Source organism: Hylobates moloch, unplaced genomic scaffold, assembly GCF_009828535.3.
Source record: "Hylobates moloch isolate HMO894 unplaced genomic scaffold, HMol_V3 SCAFFOLD_22, whole genome shotgun sequence".
NCBI classification, from domain to species: domain Eukaryota; kingdom Metazoa; phylum Chordata; class Mammalia; order Primates; family Hylobatidae; genus Hylobates; species Hylobates moloch.
In genome coordinates, this window is record NW_026652297.1 from 15998295 (window position 1) to 16020054 (window position 21760).

The following is a 21760-nucleotide window of genomic DNA, read 5'->3' on the forward strand; positions in this document are numbered from 1 at the left end:
AGGAAGGATGGAACCAGGATGGAGGAAAGCTGTAAGAGGGAATCAAAAACAGGGAAAAAGAAGGAAAATAGCAGCCATGTTTCCTCTGCAAGAAGGTGAAGGTTGAATAGCCCCAGAATACCAATAGAAGAAAACAGAGACCTAGTTCAAGGAAAGAAATTTGAACAAAAAGTTCTGAGAAAAATTTTCTGGCTGGCAGGGACAACTTTTAAATAAATACTCTCTAATCTTAAACACTTTTCTACAACTTTGGTATCTACTCATATATAAATTTGGACATGATAAAGCAGGATTCAAGTATATAGTGGGAATTACTATTCTGATCTGGTATCATAAATTTTATTGCTTGAATCTTCAATTCTAGGTGTTTCCTGGTAAGACACTACTTGAAAAAATGGTAGTCTGGGTGATTTTTTTTCTAATGACAAAATATTTTAATTAGTATTATGCAAAGTTATGGTAATCTCTGGAGTTTAATACCATGGTTAGCTTGGTCTTTTCTGTAAGAAGAAAAAAAAAAATTCTGAAAGTAAGCTAGTCAAGAGTGGTCTGACAAACATAATTTTCCTAACAAAAACATAAACTTTAAAATATACCTGTGAACTATCTGTGTACAAGTAGTGACTATGAGCTACAAAATCTTTCAACAAGTTGTCAATGCCAGATAAAATATCAGAGAACATCTGCAGGACATATGAGTTAAAATGAAACTAGTATCAGTTTTTAAAACATGGTAAGTAATTTATTTTATCAGAGCTGTTGCTTTCATTATTAAGATAATTAGGTAATTTATTAAAATAGACATTTAGCCCAAACATTCATTTGTACAAGTAACTTCAGCTTCCTACATGGTAAAATGCAAAACGGCATTTTCTAATAATTATTCTTCATAATATGTACAACATATTCACACTGTACGTAATTTCAAAACCAGAGAAAGCTTAAACTGCTGACAAGGTTTTCACCAGTTTGATGTCTGATGTCATTAAACATACTTATTAAAAAATGATAATGCTTATCTTTGTTCAGGTATGTTTTAAAAATTTCTCTAAGTTATTATTTTATAAACAATTACTACAGATAAATGAATATGAAAGGTAATATGAAAACTGAGTAGCAAGCACACATCTAGCTGTGTAAAGTAAGAACAGTATTATCACTATTATTGATAGCTGGAAGTTTCAGGAGAAATTAAGCTGAACAGCATCTCTGGTCATGGTCTGGCTTAAGTTCCCCTGAGAGTTCTTCTCAATTCTTTTTTATTTTTTTATTATTATTATACTTTAGGTTTTAGGGTACATGTGCACAATGTGCAGGTTTGTTACATATGTATCCATGTGCCATGTTGATTTCCTGCACCCATTAACTCGTCATTTAGCATTAGGTATATCTCCTAATGCTGTCCCTCCCGCCTCCCCCAACCCCACAACAGTCGCCAGAGTGTGATGTTCCCCTTCCTGTGTCCATGATTTCTCATTGTTCAATTCCCACCTATGAGTGAGAACATGCGGTGTTTGGTTTTTTGTCCTTGCAATAGTTTACTGAGAATGATGTTTTCCAGTTTCATCCATGTCCCCACAAAGGACATGAACTCATCCTTTTTATGGCTGCATAGTATTCCATGGTGTATATGTGCCACATTTTCTTAATCCAGTCTATCGTTGTTGGACATTTGGGTTGGTTCCAAGTGTTTGCTATTGTGAATAGTGCCTCAATAAACATATGTGTGCATGTGTCTTTATAGCAGCATGATTTATAGTCCTTTGGGTATATACCCAGTAATGGGATGGCTGGGTCAAATGGTATTTCTAGTTCTAGAAAACCCCATTGTCTCAGCCCAAAATCTCCTTAAGCTGATTAGCAACTTCAGCAAAGTCTCAGGATACAAAATCAATGTACAAAAATCACAAGCATTCTTGTACACCAATCACAGACAAACAGAGAGCCAAATCATGAGTGAACTCCCATTCACAATTGCTTCAAAGAGAATAAAATACCTAGGAATCCAACTTATAATGGATGTGAGGGACCTCTTCAAGGAGAACTACAAACCACTGCTCAGTGAAATAAAAGAGGATACAAACAAATGGAAGAACATTCCATGCTCATGGGTTGGAAGAATCAATATCGTGAAAATGGCCATACTGCCCAAGGTAATTTATAGATTCAATGCCATCCCCATCAAGCTACCAATGACTTTCTTCACAGAATTGGAAAAAACTACTTTAAAGTTCATATGGAACCAAAAAAGAGCCCGCATCGCCAAGTCAATCCTAAGCCAAAAGAACAAAGCTGGAGGCATCACGCTACCTGACTTCAAACTATACTACGAGAGTTCTCAATTCTTAAATATGAACAGATAATCACTGCATAAGATAAGAGTCTCTCAATCAAGTACTGCTGAATCCTAAGCCTTTACAGAATTCTGTGGTGTAAACCAGTTTAGTTCTTAGAGTTCTCCACTACTAGCTTAGTATTGACTTTATTAAGGGATATCAAGTTCCCTCCCTCCCTTCCTTCCTTCCCTCCTTCCCATCTTCCCCCTTACAAAATGTTTAGCTATTGTCTCCTATCCTATTATTCCCAACCTCGTGGGTTTGTGCTTTAAAAATAAATCCTTTCATGATAAGTTTTAGAGGGATTTGAGGATAGATCAAGATCAGATGAGTGTCTTCATCTGCCACCTTCAATGACAGCATAATATTCACAAAATCACAAATTAACCATTGAAATAAATATTTAGTTTATTTCAAAATTTTGGATATTGCAAACAATACTGCAATGACCATTTTATGCACATTTGCTCCTAGAAAATGGTTTCTATGGGAATGTAAAAAGGTAAGACCATTCTGAAAACAATTCAGCAAGGACTATCAAAATCAGAAACACACATGACCCAGGAATTTAGAGGCTATATGTATTTACGCATTTGATGGATATTGCTAAGCTGTCCTCTAGAAAGGCCATATCAATCCACTTTCTCATTGACAGTGCAATAAGTCTGTTTCCTTACATCTTTCTAACACTGGCTATATATTAGTTTTTAAAGGTTATTATCAAACCAATTAGTAAAAGAATGTCTATTTATTTTGCTTTATTAGAGAGGTTGAACAGTTTTCTTTGTTTACTAGATATTTATATTAATTCTGTGAGGTATCTATCTACATCCTTTGCCTATTTTTCTACTGGATTATCTTTATTATCTTTGTAGGGAATTTTTATATATTAATAATTTACATTAACCTTTTGTCTGATTATAAACTGTTTTCTCCCTATTAGTCTTTTTTAATGGGGCCTTTTACCATCCAGAAACTTCACATTTTTATGTTGTAAAATCCTCTATGGCTTCATGATGTTTGGAGAATCTTACCCTTCTGAAAGATTACAAAAATAGTCCCCCATTTTTCCAGTTGAAATAAGGTACTCTATAATAGTCTTTTGCATGTTCTTCCACCCCAGTATCCACAATCCTGGATTGTGAAATTAGAACTTTTCAGAGCAAACAGGGAGCACATTGGAACTATGTATCTTTTTGGAGGAATACTCTCTGGAAATGCAGGAAAAAAGCATTTATACAATTTTCAGACATCTGACCTATACCAAGAAAAGATGGGTCAGAATAGATGAGTCATTTTGCAAATTATAGGAATTCTGTAACAAAACAGTTAAAAGAGCATCTATACTGTAATTCACTGTTGGCTAATCATGTTCTCTCTGGTTTCACAGAAGCTTGTATGCATTTCTTACCCTTGCTACTAGATTACTCTAGTCTCTTAAAGGCTAGAGTAATTTGAGTGATTGCAGCTGATCCAAAATCTCTCTTAAAGGCAAGAATGCTATCTTATTCATCCTGTGTTCATTATAGCACCTACTGAAAGTCCTTGAATATAAAAGATTCTAAAATATTTTATTATGTGAATATCTTGTAGAAATAAAATTAAAACTAAATTATTTTAAAGACAATATACTTTCTAAAAAGATAACATAAACATAATAATCATTAACAATAATAATAATAATACCACCATCTAGGATGTATTGCATACTTACTAAGTGTCAGGTACTACGTACTATATGCTAAGTCCTTCATATACATTCTTCCAACTAAGAACACAGACTGTAGGTAAATTTTATCACATACATAATATAAAAAAATACCTTCCTGGCCAAGCACAGTGGCTCATGCCTGTAATCCCAGCACTTTGGGAGGCTGAGGCAGGCAGATCACCTGAGGTCGGGAGTTCGAGACCAGCCTGACCAACATGGAGAAACCCCGGCCCTACTGAAAATACAAAATCAGCCACGTGTGGTGGCACATGCCTGTGATCCCAGTTACTCAGGAGGCTGATGCAGGAGCATCGCTTGAACCCAGGAGCTGGAGGTTGCGGTGAGCCAAGATCACGCCATTGCACTCCAGCCTGGGTAACAAGAGTGAAACCCCATCTGAAACAAACAAACAAACAAACAAAAACCCTTCCTGCTGCTGGAGTGGAGAGTCATATTTTGCTCACTTCCAGCTTTGTTGTGCCTTCATTTTCTTTGAGAAAATTTCTGCAAAAGGATCTAAGTTGATCTTAACTCTCTCTTTATAATGTAAATATTTACAAAGTAATTTTTTTGAAGACTTGGATAGTAGAAAAACTTAAGTTTCTATTTATGTACCTCATGTAAACCCAATTCCAATTTCATCACCATTTCAGAAAGATGACGATTTTCTAATTTGAGTGACTCCAGCTGATCCAAAATCTCCTGAAAAGGGGAAAGCAGAAAAAAATAAATATAACATGTAAATCAAATGCATCTTACAAAATTTTCCCATATGGAATTTTCATTAGGCTAAGTCATACTCTTCATTTATATATATACATATACACATTTATATATATACGTATACATATATATGTATGTGTGTGTGTGTGTATATATATATATATATATGGACTTTCTAAAAAGATTTTTAAGGTGCTATTAAGGTGAATGAACATGAATGGGATGAAGATATCATTCTAATAGGATGAATCAAGTGACAAAGCAGCAAAGTTTCAATCCACTGAATCCCTTAAATCCCCACCCATTCTCCTGTGCTGGCCTCCTCCAATTTGGCTTCTACCTGCAACGTCACATGGAATTGCACTTTATTCACAAAATAATAACTTATATTCAGTTCTCATTCCCCTTAGCTTTTGTGCTTGACCATTCCCATTTGAAAACATTCCTTCTTTCCTTGGCTTGACAAAAACTGATTTCCCTCCTCACTGCTCCTTTTTTTAGGCTTCATTCCAATATCTTTTTTACACTAAATGAGAAGTATCCTAAGTTTGGTTTGAGTCACTTCTCTTCTTATGCTATGCTTTCTCACTACAATCATTAAGTCTCTCAGGGGGTTTCAAATGTCACCATGAAGAAAGGACAGCCACAGCTAAAAGCCTAATCCTGATTTTAATCTTCAACTCCAGGCCTTCTGTGGAATTGACTATTACCCATACAAAATTCCAGCCTTTATTCCAAACAAATGTGTCAAACCAACGTCCTCTTCACCAGTTTCCCCAGTCTGTGTACTTTTCACACAAATTCATCATCCTTCACCAAACTTGCTCCCTGTCTTTTCTCTATTTCATTAAAGAGCATCACTTTCCATCAGTTGCCTAAGTTTAAATCCTGTGGAACACCCTTCCTTAACTCTGCCTACCTCACCCTCCCTGCCAATCAAATACAATGCTCAGTCATTTTTACCAGCCCAGTATCTCCAGAATGCATCCATTTCCCTCTCCCTCCCTTGCCCACTGCACAGGCCACCATCTTACCACTGTACCAGCATCTGGGTGCTCTGTCTCCCTGCTTATTCTCCATTTAAGGACCACTGAATTTTACTCCTGCTTGCGGCCATTCCCTACTGACCTCAAGATCACAGTATAACTCCTTTATGTGGCGAACAGAGCCCTTCAGCAGCCAGTCCCTGCTTTCCAGTCTCATACCTTCCACTCATCCCACTTGTACTCTAGTTTCAACCACAGCGAGCGTGTTCTACTCTCTCTTAGAGACCTCTGTATTTTCCTGTGCCTGAAACACTTTTCCTCCCCATCACCCAGCTCGCTCCTAACTTAGCTTTGCTATCACACCTTCTGGAAGGCCTTTGCAGCGAGTGGTCTAGATTCAGGCTGCTTGTGATCTCTAGTGACTCTCACCATACACCACTGATACAGTCACTTTACTTGTCTGTGTCTACTCTCACCTCCCCACCATCCTCACTAAACTCTTTGCTAACCAGCATACTCTCAGCTCAAAGCAGGTATCTAATAAAAATTCACTGAATTAAATATTATGAAAATTATGTCTTTAATCAACTCCATCTTTAAAACAAATTTCAAATTTAAAAAAGGTTTTGTTCAGGCTTCACCTTATGCTCTACTGCTTTGTCTTCTGCCTTTTGCATCTCTGCTCTGAGTCGCTTTTCCATGTCTGAGGAAGAACCTTTGGTGGAAGCAATAGTGATATCTCGCTGATGTAACTCCTGAGTTAGATGGGAGATTTCCATCTTCATTCCTTCTAGTGCAGAACTGTAACTTTGTTCACCCTGTAAAATCTGTTCTTTCAACTATAAAGAAGCAGAAAAGAAAGCACCAAAAGTTAAGAGAAAGCATTTAGATAGACTAATATGTTACTAGCTAATAAAATAAAAGTTCACCTTATCTCAAGACATTAAATTTCTCCTAAATTAAATCTGCAGAAAAATTAGCAATTTACCAAGTTGCATATCTGTACTGAAGTTCAGGTGGTTATACCTACAATCATTTATTATACCTCAAAACAGGGAAAGATGGGTTATTCAAGTGCTGAGGACCAGAATCAAGGTCCATGCACACAATTTAGAGGACAGTACTTGTGACCTTCATTCTTTTTTTTAGTTGTGAATCTAAAAGTTTTGCTCATATGGTATCTTGGTCCACAGGATAACAAATAGAACAAGAGGAAGAAAGGAGCTAGAAGTAATCTTAAAGAAGTAACAAAAAACACAAATCAACAAATAGGACAGTTAGGGCCCATTCATATAGACACAAACGGCTCTGCATACCTCAATAGCTGACAAGGATACTAACTACATCATAGCACAGGAGACAATACATAAATACTACCTTTAGGCAATAAGAAAATATTAAGTAACAGTTCATATTTTTTTGCAAGCAACAAAGTGTATGTCTTTTAGAAAACTTTTCATCAAAACATGTTTAAAATAAAGTTTTTGAGTTCAAAGGGGACAGCCTTCAATTATCTTAAAAATATTTATTGGGCATCGGGGCGATGCCAGAGAAAGAAAGCACTTTCCCTATGCACATTCCACGAACTCTTCCACTCCTAAATATCAAGTGGTCCCTTGAACTACATTTTTCTCTCATTAAAAATAACCCCTATAATCTCCCAACCAGCTTAGTCCATAAACACATACAATTTTGCAATCCTAGGTATGCAGATTCTTACCTTCTTAATCTCTGCTTTGTATTCATTGTTATGTGATGCCATCCTCTTCAATTCTTCATATTTTTCCATTAGTTCTTGGCTCAGCTGTTTACACGCTGCACTCACAGATTCCAAACTGTATGACAAAAATAAGATCCCATACTTAAAACCAAAATCCTGAAACCTATAAATTGGACTGTCTAATTTACATTCTTGATGTCCAAAAAATATCCAGCCAATATCTTAAACATCACCTCACTCATTTAAAATATTACTAAAAAGCCAATCAATTAAAAAAACTGTGATGAAAATGTAAATTGTTGTCCCAATGTCAAAAATAATAAACTTACTTTTAGTCAAACGGAAGAGTACACATATACTTCAATGATAACAAAGACTATCTCAAGTACTCCAAGTATTCCAAAAGGAATAAAGCAGAAAATATGTGTGTGTATGCATGTTTGTGTATTTAACATGTAGATAAAAGTAAGAAAATACTTACTGGTTTCCAAAACCAGAAAATAAATGTAAAAACAAAAAATATATTACTTAAAGATAACCTAAAAAGTGTAAAATGATATTTCTCTTGTTGTTTGCCTAAAGGTTAACAGTTCATGTTAAAAGCAATTTTATCTTTTACATACAGAAAACGTCAGTGTACAAATGATCATGAGTCATGTGTTTGAAACAAAATATCACACTCTTCCCAATCAAAAAGTTGTGAGGTATGAAAAACCAAAAAAAATTTATAAGTACGACAATGACAAGAGTTTAGGTGGGTATGGTATAGCATTAGTCAGGATTCAATTAACACCCAAGGAAGTAACAACACCACAGCAGAACAAAAAGGAGGATCACCACGTGTCAACTGTTACCCCTTCCTACCCTGCTTCTGAGGTGGCAGGGAGGAAAATCTAAGTGAAGGGCTACTAAACAGGTGAAAGGTAAAGAAGTAGAGTTAGTACGGACAACTCTTTTGAAGAATTTAGTCTTAAAGAGAAATACAGAAATGTGGAAATAACTTGATGGAGACATAGGATTAAGGGATGGTTTTTCCCCCAGATGGGTGATGTTATAGCATATTTTATACCAGTGGATATGATTCAGCAGACAGAAAGAACTTGATGACATAGAAGAGAAAGGATATAACTACAGAAAAAGGACACAAGTGGAGTGGTTGGTCTTAGAAGTGCAGAAAGGCACAGGTGTGGGCAGACTGGTAGATTTGATGACAGAAAGATTAAGAGGTTCTCCTTTAATTGCTTCTGTCTTCTCAATGAAATAAGAACTTAGGGCAGGGTGCGGTGACTCATGCCTGTAATCCCAGCACTTTGGGAAGCCAAGGCGGGTGGATCACCTGAGGTCAGGAGTTCAAGACCAGCCTGGCCAACATGGTGAAACCCCATCTCTACAAAAATACAAAAATTAGCCAGGTATGGTGGTGCACGCCTGTAATCTCAGCTACTCGGGAGGCTGGGACGGAAGAATCAGTTGAACCGGCAGGCGGAGGTTGCAGTGAGCCAAGATCGTGCCATTGCACTCCAGCCTGGGTGACAGAGTGGGACTCCGTCTCAAAAAAAAAAATAAATAAATAAATAAATAAATAAGAACTTAGGCCATTTGTGGATGCTAGAAAAAAATCTTATTTTTTTTACTATGACTATTATACTCATTTACAATATGATGATCAAAAATTCATTTTAACAACTTGAAATTTTTGAAATGTGTGTATAATTATGTACCTGCCTTCAAGACGAGTCACCTCTGCCTGCAGAAGTTCCTCACTAGTATGGGTAAAATTCAACTGGGAGAGCACACTGTCTAAGTCCCCCTGCCCTTGAGAGGTGTACTTCTTTTCTGCCGGAGATTCTTCCCGTGGCCTATAGAAAGACATAGGATGATTGTTAAGGCCTTTATCTCTGTAAACAAAAATAATGCATATCTAGTTTGTGTTTCCCAATCATTTTTGGTAAACTCTTTGGAACTCTTCAGTTTGTCTCCTGCTTTATAAAAAGAATATTGGGAGAGGAAAGAAAGAGTCAAGAGATGCTGATACTTAAAAAAGCAGCAATTTACTCCCTTCTTAACTGGGATTTGGCCTATTTTTCAAGGGAAAAAGACAAAATGGCAAAATCACTTCAGTGACACTTGAAACCCTGTACCAAAAAAACTGAAAAGTTACAGGAAAATTCTGGCAAAAATAAAAGCGTGCACCAGACTTAAATCAAGCAAGAGGGCTAGCCCAATGGCTGGCTGCTATTAATGATAAGCAGCTACTAATCACGACCTATTCCACCAAGAAAGTGAGGCCTCCAGGAGACATGGATGACAATTCCCTGCACGTTCGGATTTTCACCAAGCATGCAAACTGACCTTGGTTTCTAACTTTCTAAACATGAGAGTCTCTGTCAGGGACCCTAACTGGCGGCAGAAGAAAATTAACCACACAAAATTTTATAACACTTTAAAAACCTAACTCAGAAGTTAAAGCCAATTAAGAAAATCCACAATATGATCAAACATAAAATTATGAATATGCAATACGAAAACTAGTGCTTGGACGGGCACGGTGGCTCACACCTGTAATCCCAGCACTTTGGGAGGCCAAGGTGGGCAGATCACCTGAGGTTAGACTTCAAGACCAGCCTAGCCAACATGATGAATGCCCGTCTCTAAAAATACAAAAAACTAGCCAGGTGTGGTAGCATGCACCTGTAGTCCCAGCTACTTGGGAGGCTGAGGCTGGAGAATCGCTTGAACCTGGGAGGTTGAGGTTGCAGTGAGCTGAGATTGCACCACTGCGCTCCAGTCTGGGCAACAGAAGACTATCTGAAAATAAAATAAAAATAAGCCTAGTGCTTAATATCTAGCCATTAAGTGGCTAAGATGAATAATATTTAAGATTAGATTTACCTTATAGCTTCTACAGCATGTTGAGTGTCAGTTGCCTTTACTTTTTCTTGTGACTTCTCCTTTTGTATTCTTGCCTCACGTATGAGATTTTCTTGAGACTGAAGAGTTGCCCTCAATTCTCTCTTTTCTTCCTGCAGAGCCTGCAGAAAAGTCAAATATAATTTTCCTTCAATTCTTTTTTCTTCCTGCAGAACCTGCAAAATACTCAGAAATTTCTAAGCCAGCTATTATTACAATTTTTCTATTTCATGAGAGGCCAGGAAGTCAGACTATAAGTTAACAGTCACAATATTAATAAAACTATCAATATCTGATCCATCATTTATAAAGTAGGGAAGAAAGTATGGATTGTAGAACCTAGTTCTAGCTTAACAACACTCTCTTTAAAACACTCATACACACACTTCCCCCAATTACAGTGATTTTAAAACAGACCTCTAATAGCTTTTCAGATTCCCTCAATTTTTCTTCTTTTTGCTGCTGCTCCTGCAGGACAGTCATACTGGTTCCAACCAAGTCATTGACCCTCATGGTGAGGCGCTCTATTTCCAACTCATTGGCACAGATAGTGTCATTAGCCCGCTCCAGTTTACTGCTTAAGTGTTGAATTTCTGATTGGCTAGAAAGTTCCACAGACTCTAATTTCTGTTTCCGATTGGCAAGCTGAGCCTAGAAACACAGACTATCAATCAACAGCTAAAAGGGAAATGATAAAATAATCAATGAATAAGACTAAAATGAAACTATTATTTCCATAAAAGCATAAAGCACTGGCTCACTAAAATATACATATATATATATATATATAGAGAAGGGGTAAGAAAGAATTGAGAGGCTAGGAGTGGTGGCTCACGCCTGTAATCCTAACACTATGGGAGGCTGAGGCGGGCAGATTGCTTGAGCTCAGGAGTTCGAGATCAGCCTGGAAACATGGCGAAACCCTGTCTTTATAAAAAATACAAAAATTGACCAGGTGCAGTGGATCACGCCTGTAATCCCAGCACTTTGGGAGGTTGAGGTGGGCGGATCATGAGGTCAGGAGATCGAGACCATCCTGGCCAACATGGTGAAACCCGTCTCTACTAAAAATACAAAAACTAGCTGGGCGTGGTGGCGCGTGCCTGTAATCCCAGCTACTTGGGAGGCTGAGGCAGGAGAATCACCTGAACCAGGGAGTTGGAGGTTGCAGTGAGCCGAGATTGCGCCACTGCACTGCAGCCTGGTGACAGAATGAGACTCTGTCTCAAAACAAACAAACAAACAAAATACAAAAATTACCCAATCATGGTGGCATGGGAGGATCACTCGAACCCAGGAAGCGGAAGTTGCAGTGAGCCGAGATCGCGCCACTGCACTCCAGCCTGCGTGACAAAGTAAGAACCTGTCTCAGATAAATAAATAAATAGAAAAGAATGGATAAAGTAAAGGGATTCCTCAGGAGAAGAGATGCTAGAGTATTCTACCTACTCACACAGAAATTCAACCGCAACCTGGCTGGAATTATTTCCTATTTAAAACACAGGAAATAGGAACTATAACGCATTATTATATTTCTGATGGAAGTTTAGAAATCAGAATTTCAAAATCACTAAATTTGTAGTTTAAATTCCGCCCCCCCTCCACCTAGAGCATGCTGTAATTATTCTGTTTTAACATTATAAACATTCATATTTAGACTAGTCAAAGTGACCATAAAATGCTCTTTAAATTCAGAGAAATTGGGAAATTGTGGACTTTTGTTTATTGGAGGAAAAGGTGCTTCTAAGGGAGGAGAGATTTGTTCTGTCATCAGTTTTTGGACACTTCCTGAGTTAAAAGAGGTAAACAAATATAATGCATCTCAAATTAGTTTCTCTCAATGATATATTTACTGACTACTATGTTTTAGGCTACGCATCCCAGCAATATTGGGTTTTAGCTCCAAACTTTTTAGTTTTTACAAGTTTTAATCCAGCGTCCTGGCTGGTACTTCATCTACACATTGAAGACGAATATAAATAATCTGTAGAGGTAAACTTCCCTTATTCTAAATATTTCTAAAGGTAAAAGTACACAATTTTACTTTAGAAATACAAGTAGAAATATCTCTGGGAAATCTATCTATTGCAGATTTAAAGATTTTATTATTTACAGTACAGGTCCAAATCCTGTACTGTATACTGTAGTCAAATAAAGTAGATGCTAAAAACTTCTCATAAGCCAGAGAGAGGGTAGAAGAGAGGTGAAGAGATAGAAAAACACTGTTTGTATAAATTACCGATCAAGATTTCAGCGCAAAGAGCCTTTTTTTTTTTTAACCAGATCCCTACAATGGTATAAAGGAAGAACATCAACATTTAGGTTTAGATTCACTAGAACAATTGCTAAGCATGGAACTGTCTCCAAACTTTTAAATATAATATAAACTTTTTTTTTCAAAGAGGAAAGGTTTCCTGTGCAGAATAAATAAATGCAGAGATTGGGTGAGGGTGAGGAGAAAAGGGTTAGAGCCCAGCTTGCTGAAATGTCCCTTATTCCTACCCTTCATCTGTACAGCAGCCCTGGGTCTCAGCAAAACACAATTAGAAACCCACTGCCCAAATGGGCACTCAGATAATACATAATTGCAAAACACTATCTTCTTAATACTGCAATAGCTACCTAACACTATCAACTCAAATCTGTGATCTTAAACTCAGTATTGATATAATAAACTAATAGTTAAACCAAGGTATACTTTAACCAGTGAGTCTGGATTTGCTAAATACTAATAAACTTCTCAGTTTTGAAGAATGAAGAACATAACCTTCTTTCACTGATTTACTATTTTGGTCACACAAAAATACAATGTTTTTCAAGCATAGTGAAAAGTACATAATCAACTCAAGTACAAATTCTAAATTTTCATTGCCTAGAATGCACTAGGGCTGCACTACCATTGCAGTCACCCACACGCGGCTATTGCACAACTGAACTGTGGCTAATCTGAATTGAGATGTGCTCTTAACAATAAAATACAAATTCAGTTAAAGATTTCAAAGACTCAGTTAAAAAAATGTAAAGTAAATGCAGTAATATTTCTGACACATTGAGTTGATTATTAAAATTAATTTCACCTTTTTACTTTTTAATGTGACTAGTAAAAATTTTAAATTACATGTGACTCACCAATATCTATTAGCACTACACTAATCTCAAGAATACCTCATCAATACTAAGAAAGTCAGAAATAATTATTTAAAAACTTCTAAAATAATGATTACTTCTGATAATTATCTGGCTTTAGAGGTATTTTAAGGCTGGCATATTTTTAAACTTTTTTTTTTTGCACTAACCACTAATTCTTTGAGCCAGAAACAGGCATTCCCCTTATTAATCTAACATTTAGCATTCTATTGGAGTGGGTAGAGTTATTTCAACAATACAAATCACGGCAGAGGTGGTTAAAAGAAGGCAATTTACATCAGGGAGACTGAAACTGAAACAAAAGGCCAGTGTGGGCAGCTAAAGTGTGAAGGAGAGTGGAGAAGAAATTGGGGACTGGGGGTTGAATTCAAATCCTCTTCTGGATTTGTGATAGGTACTTCCTGGTGCTTCAAGAAAATGACTCTCCCAGAGAGTGAGATTACTATGAACAATGTGATATGAAGCAACAGGGCTTTTTATTTTCCAAAGAATCCCAGTGTGAAGGTACGGCCATTGTAAGCATCAATCCCTTACCAAGCTCCCCATCACTGTCAACTCCAAATGCACCAGTGCAGGCCACAGCCTTGCAGCATTTCCACTAGAGAGCAGCCTAAAGAGCCTATTAACAACACAGCTCCTAGTAAGATCCTCTTACCACTGTTGTGTCTATGCTACCACCAACTTTCAAACAGTAGGTCTAAAACAATTCAATTAACTCTGATAATTCTACCAAGACAACAGATTAACATTTGAGTTAGGGTCATTTTTTTCTTCAAAAGTTGCGACAGGAAAAGGATGCTTTTAAAAATATAACATATATGTGTATAAATATATTTATATACATATAATTAACAGTGGATTTAAAATTAACTTGAATATTTTACAGCTCATCTAAGTATTTCAAAAGGAAAACATACAGAGCAACCTCTACTTTTTTCACATACTGTTTATCAGTTAAATATTTTACATTTTATGTTGGCTTAATATTTTAATTTTTTTCAAATGTTCTTAATGTTCTCTAAGATTTCCTTGAACATTTCCTTCGCATTATGTAGGCAAGAGAAAAAATAGCCTTCTAAACAGAAATGCCCTTGGTTTTAGACTGTACTGATCCTTTTCCTATACTATATAACCACCATTCTGTTGTTACATCTAGCATTACAGTTTAACAACTGTACTTTTTAATAAAATACATTTTAATATTTGATAGAACAAACATCCCCCCATTACTCCTTTTTAAAAAATGTTGGCGGCCAGGCGCAGTGGCTCACACCTGTAATCCCAGCACTCTGGGAGGCTGAGGCAGGTGGATCACTTGAGGTCAGGAGTTCGAGACAAGCCTGACCAGGATAGTAAAACCCCGTCTCTACTAAAAACACAAAATCAGTTGGGCATGGTGGCGCACGCCTGTAACCCTAGCTACTTGGGATGCTGAGGAGGAGGATCGTTTGATCTGGAAGGCGGAGGTTGCAGCGAGCCAAGATCGTACCACTGTACTCCAGCCTGGGCAACAAGAGCAAAAATCCGTCTCACAAAAAAAAAAAAAAAAAAAAAAAACAAAGTTGGCTAGTATCATTCATTTATCATTCCAAATGAATTTTAAAGTCATTTTGTCCAATCCTGAAAATGTAATAGTCAGTAAATTATATAACCATTTAAAAAACAAATTTAGATTCCTATCAAATACCTTACACTAAAGTAATTTTTAGATAAAATGTATTAAAAAGAAATGATAAAGCATTAGAAGAAATTTGACTTAGGTAAGACTTTATAGTATGATATCAAAGATAGAAACACTGAAGAAAAAATTGACAGAATTAAGCAATTCTAATTAACTGTTTATAAAACAATCGTATTTCCATAAAAAATACTGAGCAAAAATTAAGGTAAATTGAGTACACACATGCAACTGTAACATGATAGCAAAGGGCTTATACTTCATATTTAAGTGTATGAAAAGCTCTTTCAGAATAGTAAAATATAAACATCCGGCCGGGTGCGATGGTTCACGCCTGTAATCCTAGCACTTTGGGAGGCCAAGGTGGGCAGATCACTTGAGGTCTGGAGTTCAAGACCAACATGGCCAACAGAGTGAAACCCCGCCTCTACTGAAAATACAAAAATTAGCTGAGCGTGGTGGCGAGCACCTGTAATCCCAGCTACTCAGGAGGCTGAGGCAGGAGAACTGCTTGAAGGGAGGCAGAGGTTGCAGTCAGCCGAGATCAGGCCACCATACTCCAGGCTGGGCAACAGAGGCTCCGTCTCAAAAAAGAAAATAAAATAAGATAAAAATAAAAATAAAAAAATAAACATCCTAAAAGAAAGGTGAATAAAGGACGCAAATAATTTAGGAAAAATGAAGATGGCCATAAACAGATGAAAAAAGTGCTCAACCTCACTCATATTAAAACAATGTATATTAAAACAATGATTTTTTTTCACCTATAAGATTGGCAAAGACAAGCCTAGAAGTGGGGAAAGTCAAAAGAAATAATAGTGCTCAATGTGGGGAAAGTATGAGGAAATGGATATTCTCACATACTGCTAGAGAAAGTCTATCAATCCATCGTTGGACAAAACTTTGGCAATATATATTAAAATATTTGAAGGTACTCTGATACAGTAAATCCAATTCTAAGGCCATTTCCTAAGAAAATAAACACTCCTAAATGTTTATATAAGGATGTTAATCTAAGCACTATTTACAAAAGTGAAAAGTGAAAAACTAAATGTTCTACAATAAGGGACTGGTTACAAATGTCATTATACATTTAACGATAGGGTGGACTTCTATGCAATCATTATGACTACAAATTTGTTGACATGTCATATTTAAAAAGGAAAAATTTTAAAGCTGTGACGTGCTTAGCATAGTACCTGTCACTTAGTAAGCATTCTATATATTTTAAAGTTATTGTTTCATGGAAAATTTCAAGCATACACAAATACAGAGAGAGTAAGATGATGAACCCCTATCACACAGCTTCAAAAATTATCAACACTTTGCTACTTTCAGGACTTTTTAAAGTTTGCAACTACCCCTCCTTTCCCATTCACAGTGCATATAGGTTTTTCCTACCAAAAGTACATGAATGTACTGCACACTGTATGTAAGCATACACAAAGTCAGAAGAAATTTACACCAAAATTTTATTCATGGTAAATCTCTTAACGGTAGAATTATGGGTGATTTATTTATTTCTCATTTTATCCGCATTTTCTCATTTTTCTAAAACAAGCATTATGTAATTTTAATAGCTGATTAAAAGAAATGAAATCAAGCAAACATATGTCAAAGAATGAGAAGTTGTTTCTGAATTATGCTTTTAGATGTTAAAAACATATAAGAAAAAAATTATACAAAGATTTTTTTTAATGGAGGGTAGATTAATATCCACTTACTCAGCCTCCCAGGTTTTCTACTGTTATTGTTCAATGGTGACCCACCTTTCAACCAAACGCAATACATCAACCTTGACTGGAATCTGACTCAAACATTCAATTGTAAAAAGATAGTTTTCTGGACAACTGGGGAAATGTGAACAGACTGGATATTAAACTATATTAAGAAGTTATTATTCTAGTAATGTGATACTGATATATTGTAGTTATTTTTTAAGTCCTTACCTGTTGGGAAATAAGATGATATCTATGATTTGCTCTGTAATATTCCACCCAAAAATAAGTAGGGAATGGTATAGAGTTTCAGTTTGACAAGATAAAGTTCTAGAGATCTGTTGCACAATAATGTACATATAGTTAACATTACTATACTATACATTTAAAAATGGTTAAGGTGGAACATTTTATGTGTATTTTATCACAATTAAAATAAAAATTGACAAGATGATGACAACTATTAATGCTACTTAATGGATATAGATAAGTTTATTTAGATGTTTAAAAAAATGATGATCATACAGCACTGGTATATACTGAATCACTGAAAGATTAAATTTTATTTAGTTTGCTAAGGGAGAAGGATAAATACATTTATATGTAACATTTTTATTAAACAATCAGACAGTTTTAGGTTAAACAAAACTATCAGAAGAATAATTCAAACACCCTTAGTAGCAAAAACAAATGTTGGCTGTTGAAAGGCTTCTTACTCTAGCCCTAGCTGAATTACAGTAAGTAAAAATCTCATTTTTACTAACAATGAAGTTTTAATTACATAGAGTCAATAATCACAACAGTAATATGAAATAGGATAACAGTAATCTGAAAAGAGAATCTATAATCAATAATACTCCATGGATAAATAATTGAGAACTGTAAAAATTAAGACTCAATTTGTTTTTTTGTCAATCTGAAGGCTACAACTAGAATATAACAATATCTTGGTCAAGTGTGGTGGCTCACACCTATAATCCCAGCACTTTAGGAGGCCAAGGTGGAAGGATTGCTGGAGCCCAGGAATTCAAGATCAGCCTGAGCAATGCAGCGAGACCCCATCTCAAGAAAACCAAAAAAAATTTTTTTTTGTAAAAAAAAAAAAAAAATATATATATATATATATATATATAAACAGTATCTTATAGTTATTAGGTCTCTATGGTGCTTTGGCATTCAAGTCAAAAAACTGGTCTAGATATCTCAGGATTTCACTGGTCTGTCTGGCTGCATAGCTTGCTGTGGCCTAGAAAATAAATTTCTTCCTTGCAGTTGTTGTGGACTTTTCCTATCATTTTGAATGAAGTCACTCACAGCAGAACCACTGTTGGTAGTTTATTAGACAGCTGATATTTCAGGGAGAGGAACAAAAAGTTAATGCATTATTGAGACTTAAAACAGCAAATAAATGCAGATTATTTTTAAAAACCCAAAAAGCCAAAAAAAAAAAAAAAAAAACCTCCCTTCTAGCTATTTCAACTTACCCAGTCTGTTCCCTCATTCTATAAAACTAAGATAACTACCAACCTTGACAGATTATCATAATATTAAACAGAGAACACATACAAGATGCACTGGGTCAATGTCTAGCACATAACAGATGATCACAAATTTTTTTAGTTTCCTTTAATGTTCTTGATTCTAACTGAAAAAGGAATGAGCTGAATATGTTCTTACAAGACATATTCCTAAAGTAGGTGTCTATTTTTTGGTTTTGCTTAAGCCATTACAAGAAAAGTTTCTATCAGTGTTCTAAAATAAGTGTTTTTGTTACCACAAAGACACCACTTTTAGTTAGTGTGCACACCATTGCCACGTAACTCTCTCCGCATCTGTCCGCACAGGCAGACTAACGGAAGCTCCCTGGCTGAGACACTTCAGCCAAGACACCCCAGTGACCATAGGGATGGAGCAAGGCAGACTATGGTAGAGCTGAGAGACCCAACAAGAGACAGAAAGACATGGAAAAGGAGACAGAGGGAGGAATGGGATTGTGGTAGGGAAGAAAGAGAGGGGAAGAAGAGAGGGCGACAAAGCTAGGGACCAAGATGAGGAGAGTGAACATGGATGCAAGCATAGAGTGAGCCTGAGTAAGCAAGACAATGACAGAGAGTGGATGAGCAAGTCAGAAACAAGCAAGGAGGCAAAGCAGCAAGATGGCACAAGGACATGAGCCTGGACAGGAGAGTGGATGCACGCATGTGTGAGGGCAGGAGGGAAGGAGGAGCTGAGTCTAGATGCTGAGGAGAGGCTTCCTAAACAAGAGAGCAGGGTTCGTGGAGAGAAGCTGAAAGAGGCTAAATGGTACCAGGACGCTGCATTAAGGTAGTTCAAACCTGATCAAAACCTATCTGCTTCTCATTATTTTTAAAAGTCTTAGGCCTACCTGAATTATCTCTGATTGTTCAGCCAGAGCCTTCCTTTGTGCCTCCAGTGAAGATACCTGTTGCTGATAAATCAAGCGTTGCTTCTCCCAGTCCAGCGATTTCTGACGGAATTCCTGAGGAAGCAATTAGAGTACTTAATTTCTGAGTGCTTCTCCTCACTGTCACTACTTCCCAGACTCCCTTTTACTTTATTCTCCCCATGTCCCTGGGTACGCTCGCACCTTTCTCCACAGCAGGAGCCCCATTACTCACTTAGCTAACAGAGCTGGAGAGTAATACTAAATTCGTCACATACTGTGCCTCTGGATATCTGTCTTTCTAAATTTAACACCCTAATGGTGAGGAGTATGAAACACAGATGCTAAGCACTGGATTCAGATGTTTTTCATTGATTTGCTGCCACCTAAGGGTTGTCATAATTTTCTAGTGAATTTTCAGAAAACTGATGCTAAGATAACTAAAATTTTAAAGTATGATTACAGATATCCCTCGCTATCCAAATTCTTGATATCCAGACCCAGGAATTGAACAGATTACATTTTCAGATAAGTCCCTTGGTAACCTAAATCTTACTTCTAAGTATCTAAAACTCAAGAACCAAGTAGATTCAGATAACATAATATCCTTTGATATCCAAATTTGTATTATCTCAACAGAGGAACTGCAAAGGCTTGAATAACAAAGAAAATCTGTCCTAATTTTAACAAATATTTGTAACCCAAAGCCAAACAGTTCCAAATTAATGATGGATCAATGGTAACATCAAATTGCATGATCAAGAAAATGATTTCAATATTTATGAAAATGGGGCAAATCAAAGGGAAAGGAAACTCAATCTTTCTATCACTGTCTTCCAGGACCCTCAACTCCAGAAGTCTCAGGCTCCTTAAGTGTTGTTAACCAAATTTCTGATATTCATTCATTCATTCATTCATTCAATCATTCTACTATATATGCCGGGTACTGCTTTAGGTGTCAGGGATACAATACTTAACAAAACAAACAACAACCCTAGTCCCACTCAACTGGGAGCAACAGATGACACATTTCTTATATGGTACAGCAGATAGTAATACATGTTTTGGAGAAAACAGAGCATGAAGTCTTCAGAGTTGGGGTTGTAGTTTTTAAAAGGGATGGCCAGACTGAGTGAAAAACATTTAAGTAAACACCTAGGGAGATGAGGGTGAAGTTACAATATTCTGGGTGGAAAGAACAGCCTTGAAATAAGAGCATCCTGGTGTGTTTAAGGGTGAGAAAGGAGACTGGTGTGGCTGGAATAAAGTGAATGAAAGGGAAAGTAGGAGAAGACAAGGTAAGAGAGTTAACTGGGAATGAGACCACGTAGGCCATTAGGATAACAGGTTTTTAAGAGAAGCTGCTGGAAGGTTTTTGTATAGGAAGTGATATAATTTGACTTACATTACAGCAGAATCATTCTGGCTACCATGCTGAGAAAAGAGAAGTCTAGGATGACTCCGAGGTTTTAGGCTGAGCAAACTGAGTTGCTATCAACTAAAACATGAATCAGTGTTGGGGAGATGAGGGAGAGAAAGACAGGACCTTTAGCTTGGACATGTTGAGTTTGACACGTTTATTTTAGACATCATAGTGGAGATACGAAACAGGCAGTTGAAAGTTATTCTGTCATGAAGAGGCGAGGTCTTGGCTAGATATATAAATTTGGGAATTGTCAGCATATACAGTGTTAAAGCTATGAAATTCAACGGGATCAACAGGAGAGTCAGCGTAGACAGGAAAAAAAAAAAAAAGGAAAGGTCCATTGACATGACCCTAGGTTAAGGAATAACGGAGACTAAGGAGTGATGAATAAGGAAAAAATGAGAGAAATGTGGTTTTTCTCAAGCCAAATCAAGGAAGTGGTTAAGGAGGTGGGAGAGACCAGCTCTCCTACAAAGCTGTAGGTAGGATGAGGAAGGTAAGGACCAGCCCACAGGCTTTGGGAATGTGGAAGTCACTGGTGACCTCTATGTGAACAGCTTCTGCAGTGTGAGGGGACAAAAGCCTTATTGAGTGGGTACAAGAAAAATGAGACAAGAGGAACTGGAGACAAGTATAGATGACTGAAGTAATTTTTTAGTTATAAAATGAAAGAAATAAAATGGGGCAGAGGAGGAAGAGGCAGGTCAAGAGAGGATATTTAAGAGGAGAGAAATTTGGATGCTGGTAAAAAAATATCCAGTAGAGAAAAAAAATTAAGGGTGCAGAAAAGAGAAGGTGAACTACTAGGGTAATGCCTTGGGTAGAAAAGGGGGAGGGCATGGGTAGTTCCTCCAGGAAGGAAGTCAGGGTACATGGGCACAGATGCAGATAGGTGGGTGGACACAAGAGTTGGAAGTCTATAAACAGAAAGGAAGATACAACCCAAAGGTGAGGATGTAGGGAAAGGTGCTGAGAGTTTGAGGAGAAAAGCAGAAGTCTGA

At 36.8% G+C, this 21760-nt stretch overlaps 1 protein-coding gene across 14 annotated transcripts in view; it reads right to left on the reverse strand.

Annotated features, from left to right (window-relative positions):
* The window catches only part of CEP63 (centrosomal protein 63), a 165149-nt gene that overhangs the window by 96441 nt on the left and 46948 nt on the right, over positions 1 to 21760 (reverse strand). For 13 of the 14 annotated variants that reach the window (XR_009211720.1, XR_009211721.1, XM_058433771.1 and 10 more), the window contains 7 exons: positions 19316 to 19429; positions 10804 to 11037; positions 10369 to 10508; positions 9198 to 9335; positions 7477 to 7591; positions 6398 to 6595; positions 4663 to 4749 (listed from right to left, as the gene is read on the reverse strand). Coding sequence is in view for 12 of the 14 variants with exons in the window: in XM_058433771.1 (XP_058289754.1) it covers positions 4663 to 4749; positions 6398 to 6595; positions 7477 to 7591; positions 9198 to 9335; positions 10369 to 10508; positions 10804 to 11037; positions 19316 to 19429 (1026 nt within the window). In the remaining 2 variants the exon portion in view is untranslated. The remainder of the gene's footprint in view (positions 1 to 4662; positions 4750 to 6397; positions 6596 to 7476; positions 7592 to 9197; positions 9336 to 10368; positions 10509 to 10803; positions 11038 to 19315; positions 19430 to 21760) is intronic. The other variant, XM_058433766.1, reaches the window with a different exon arrangement.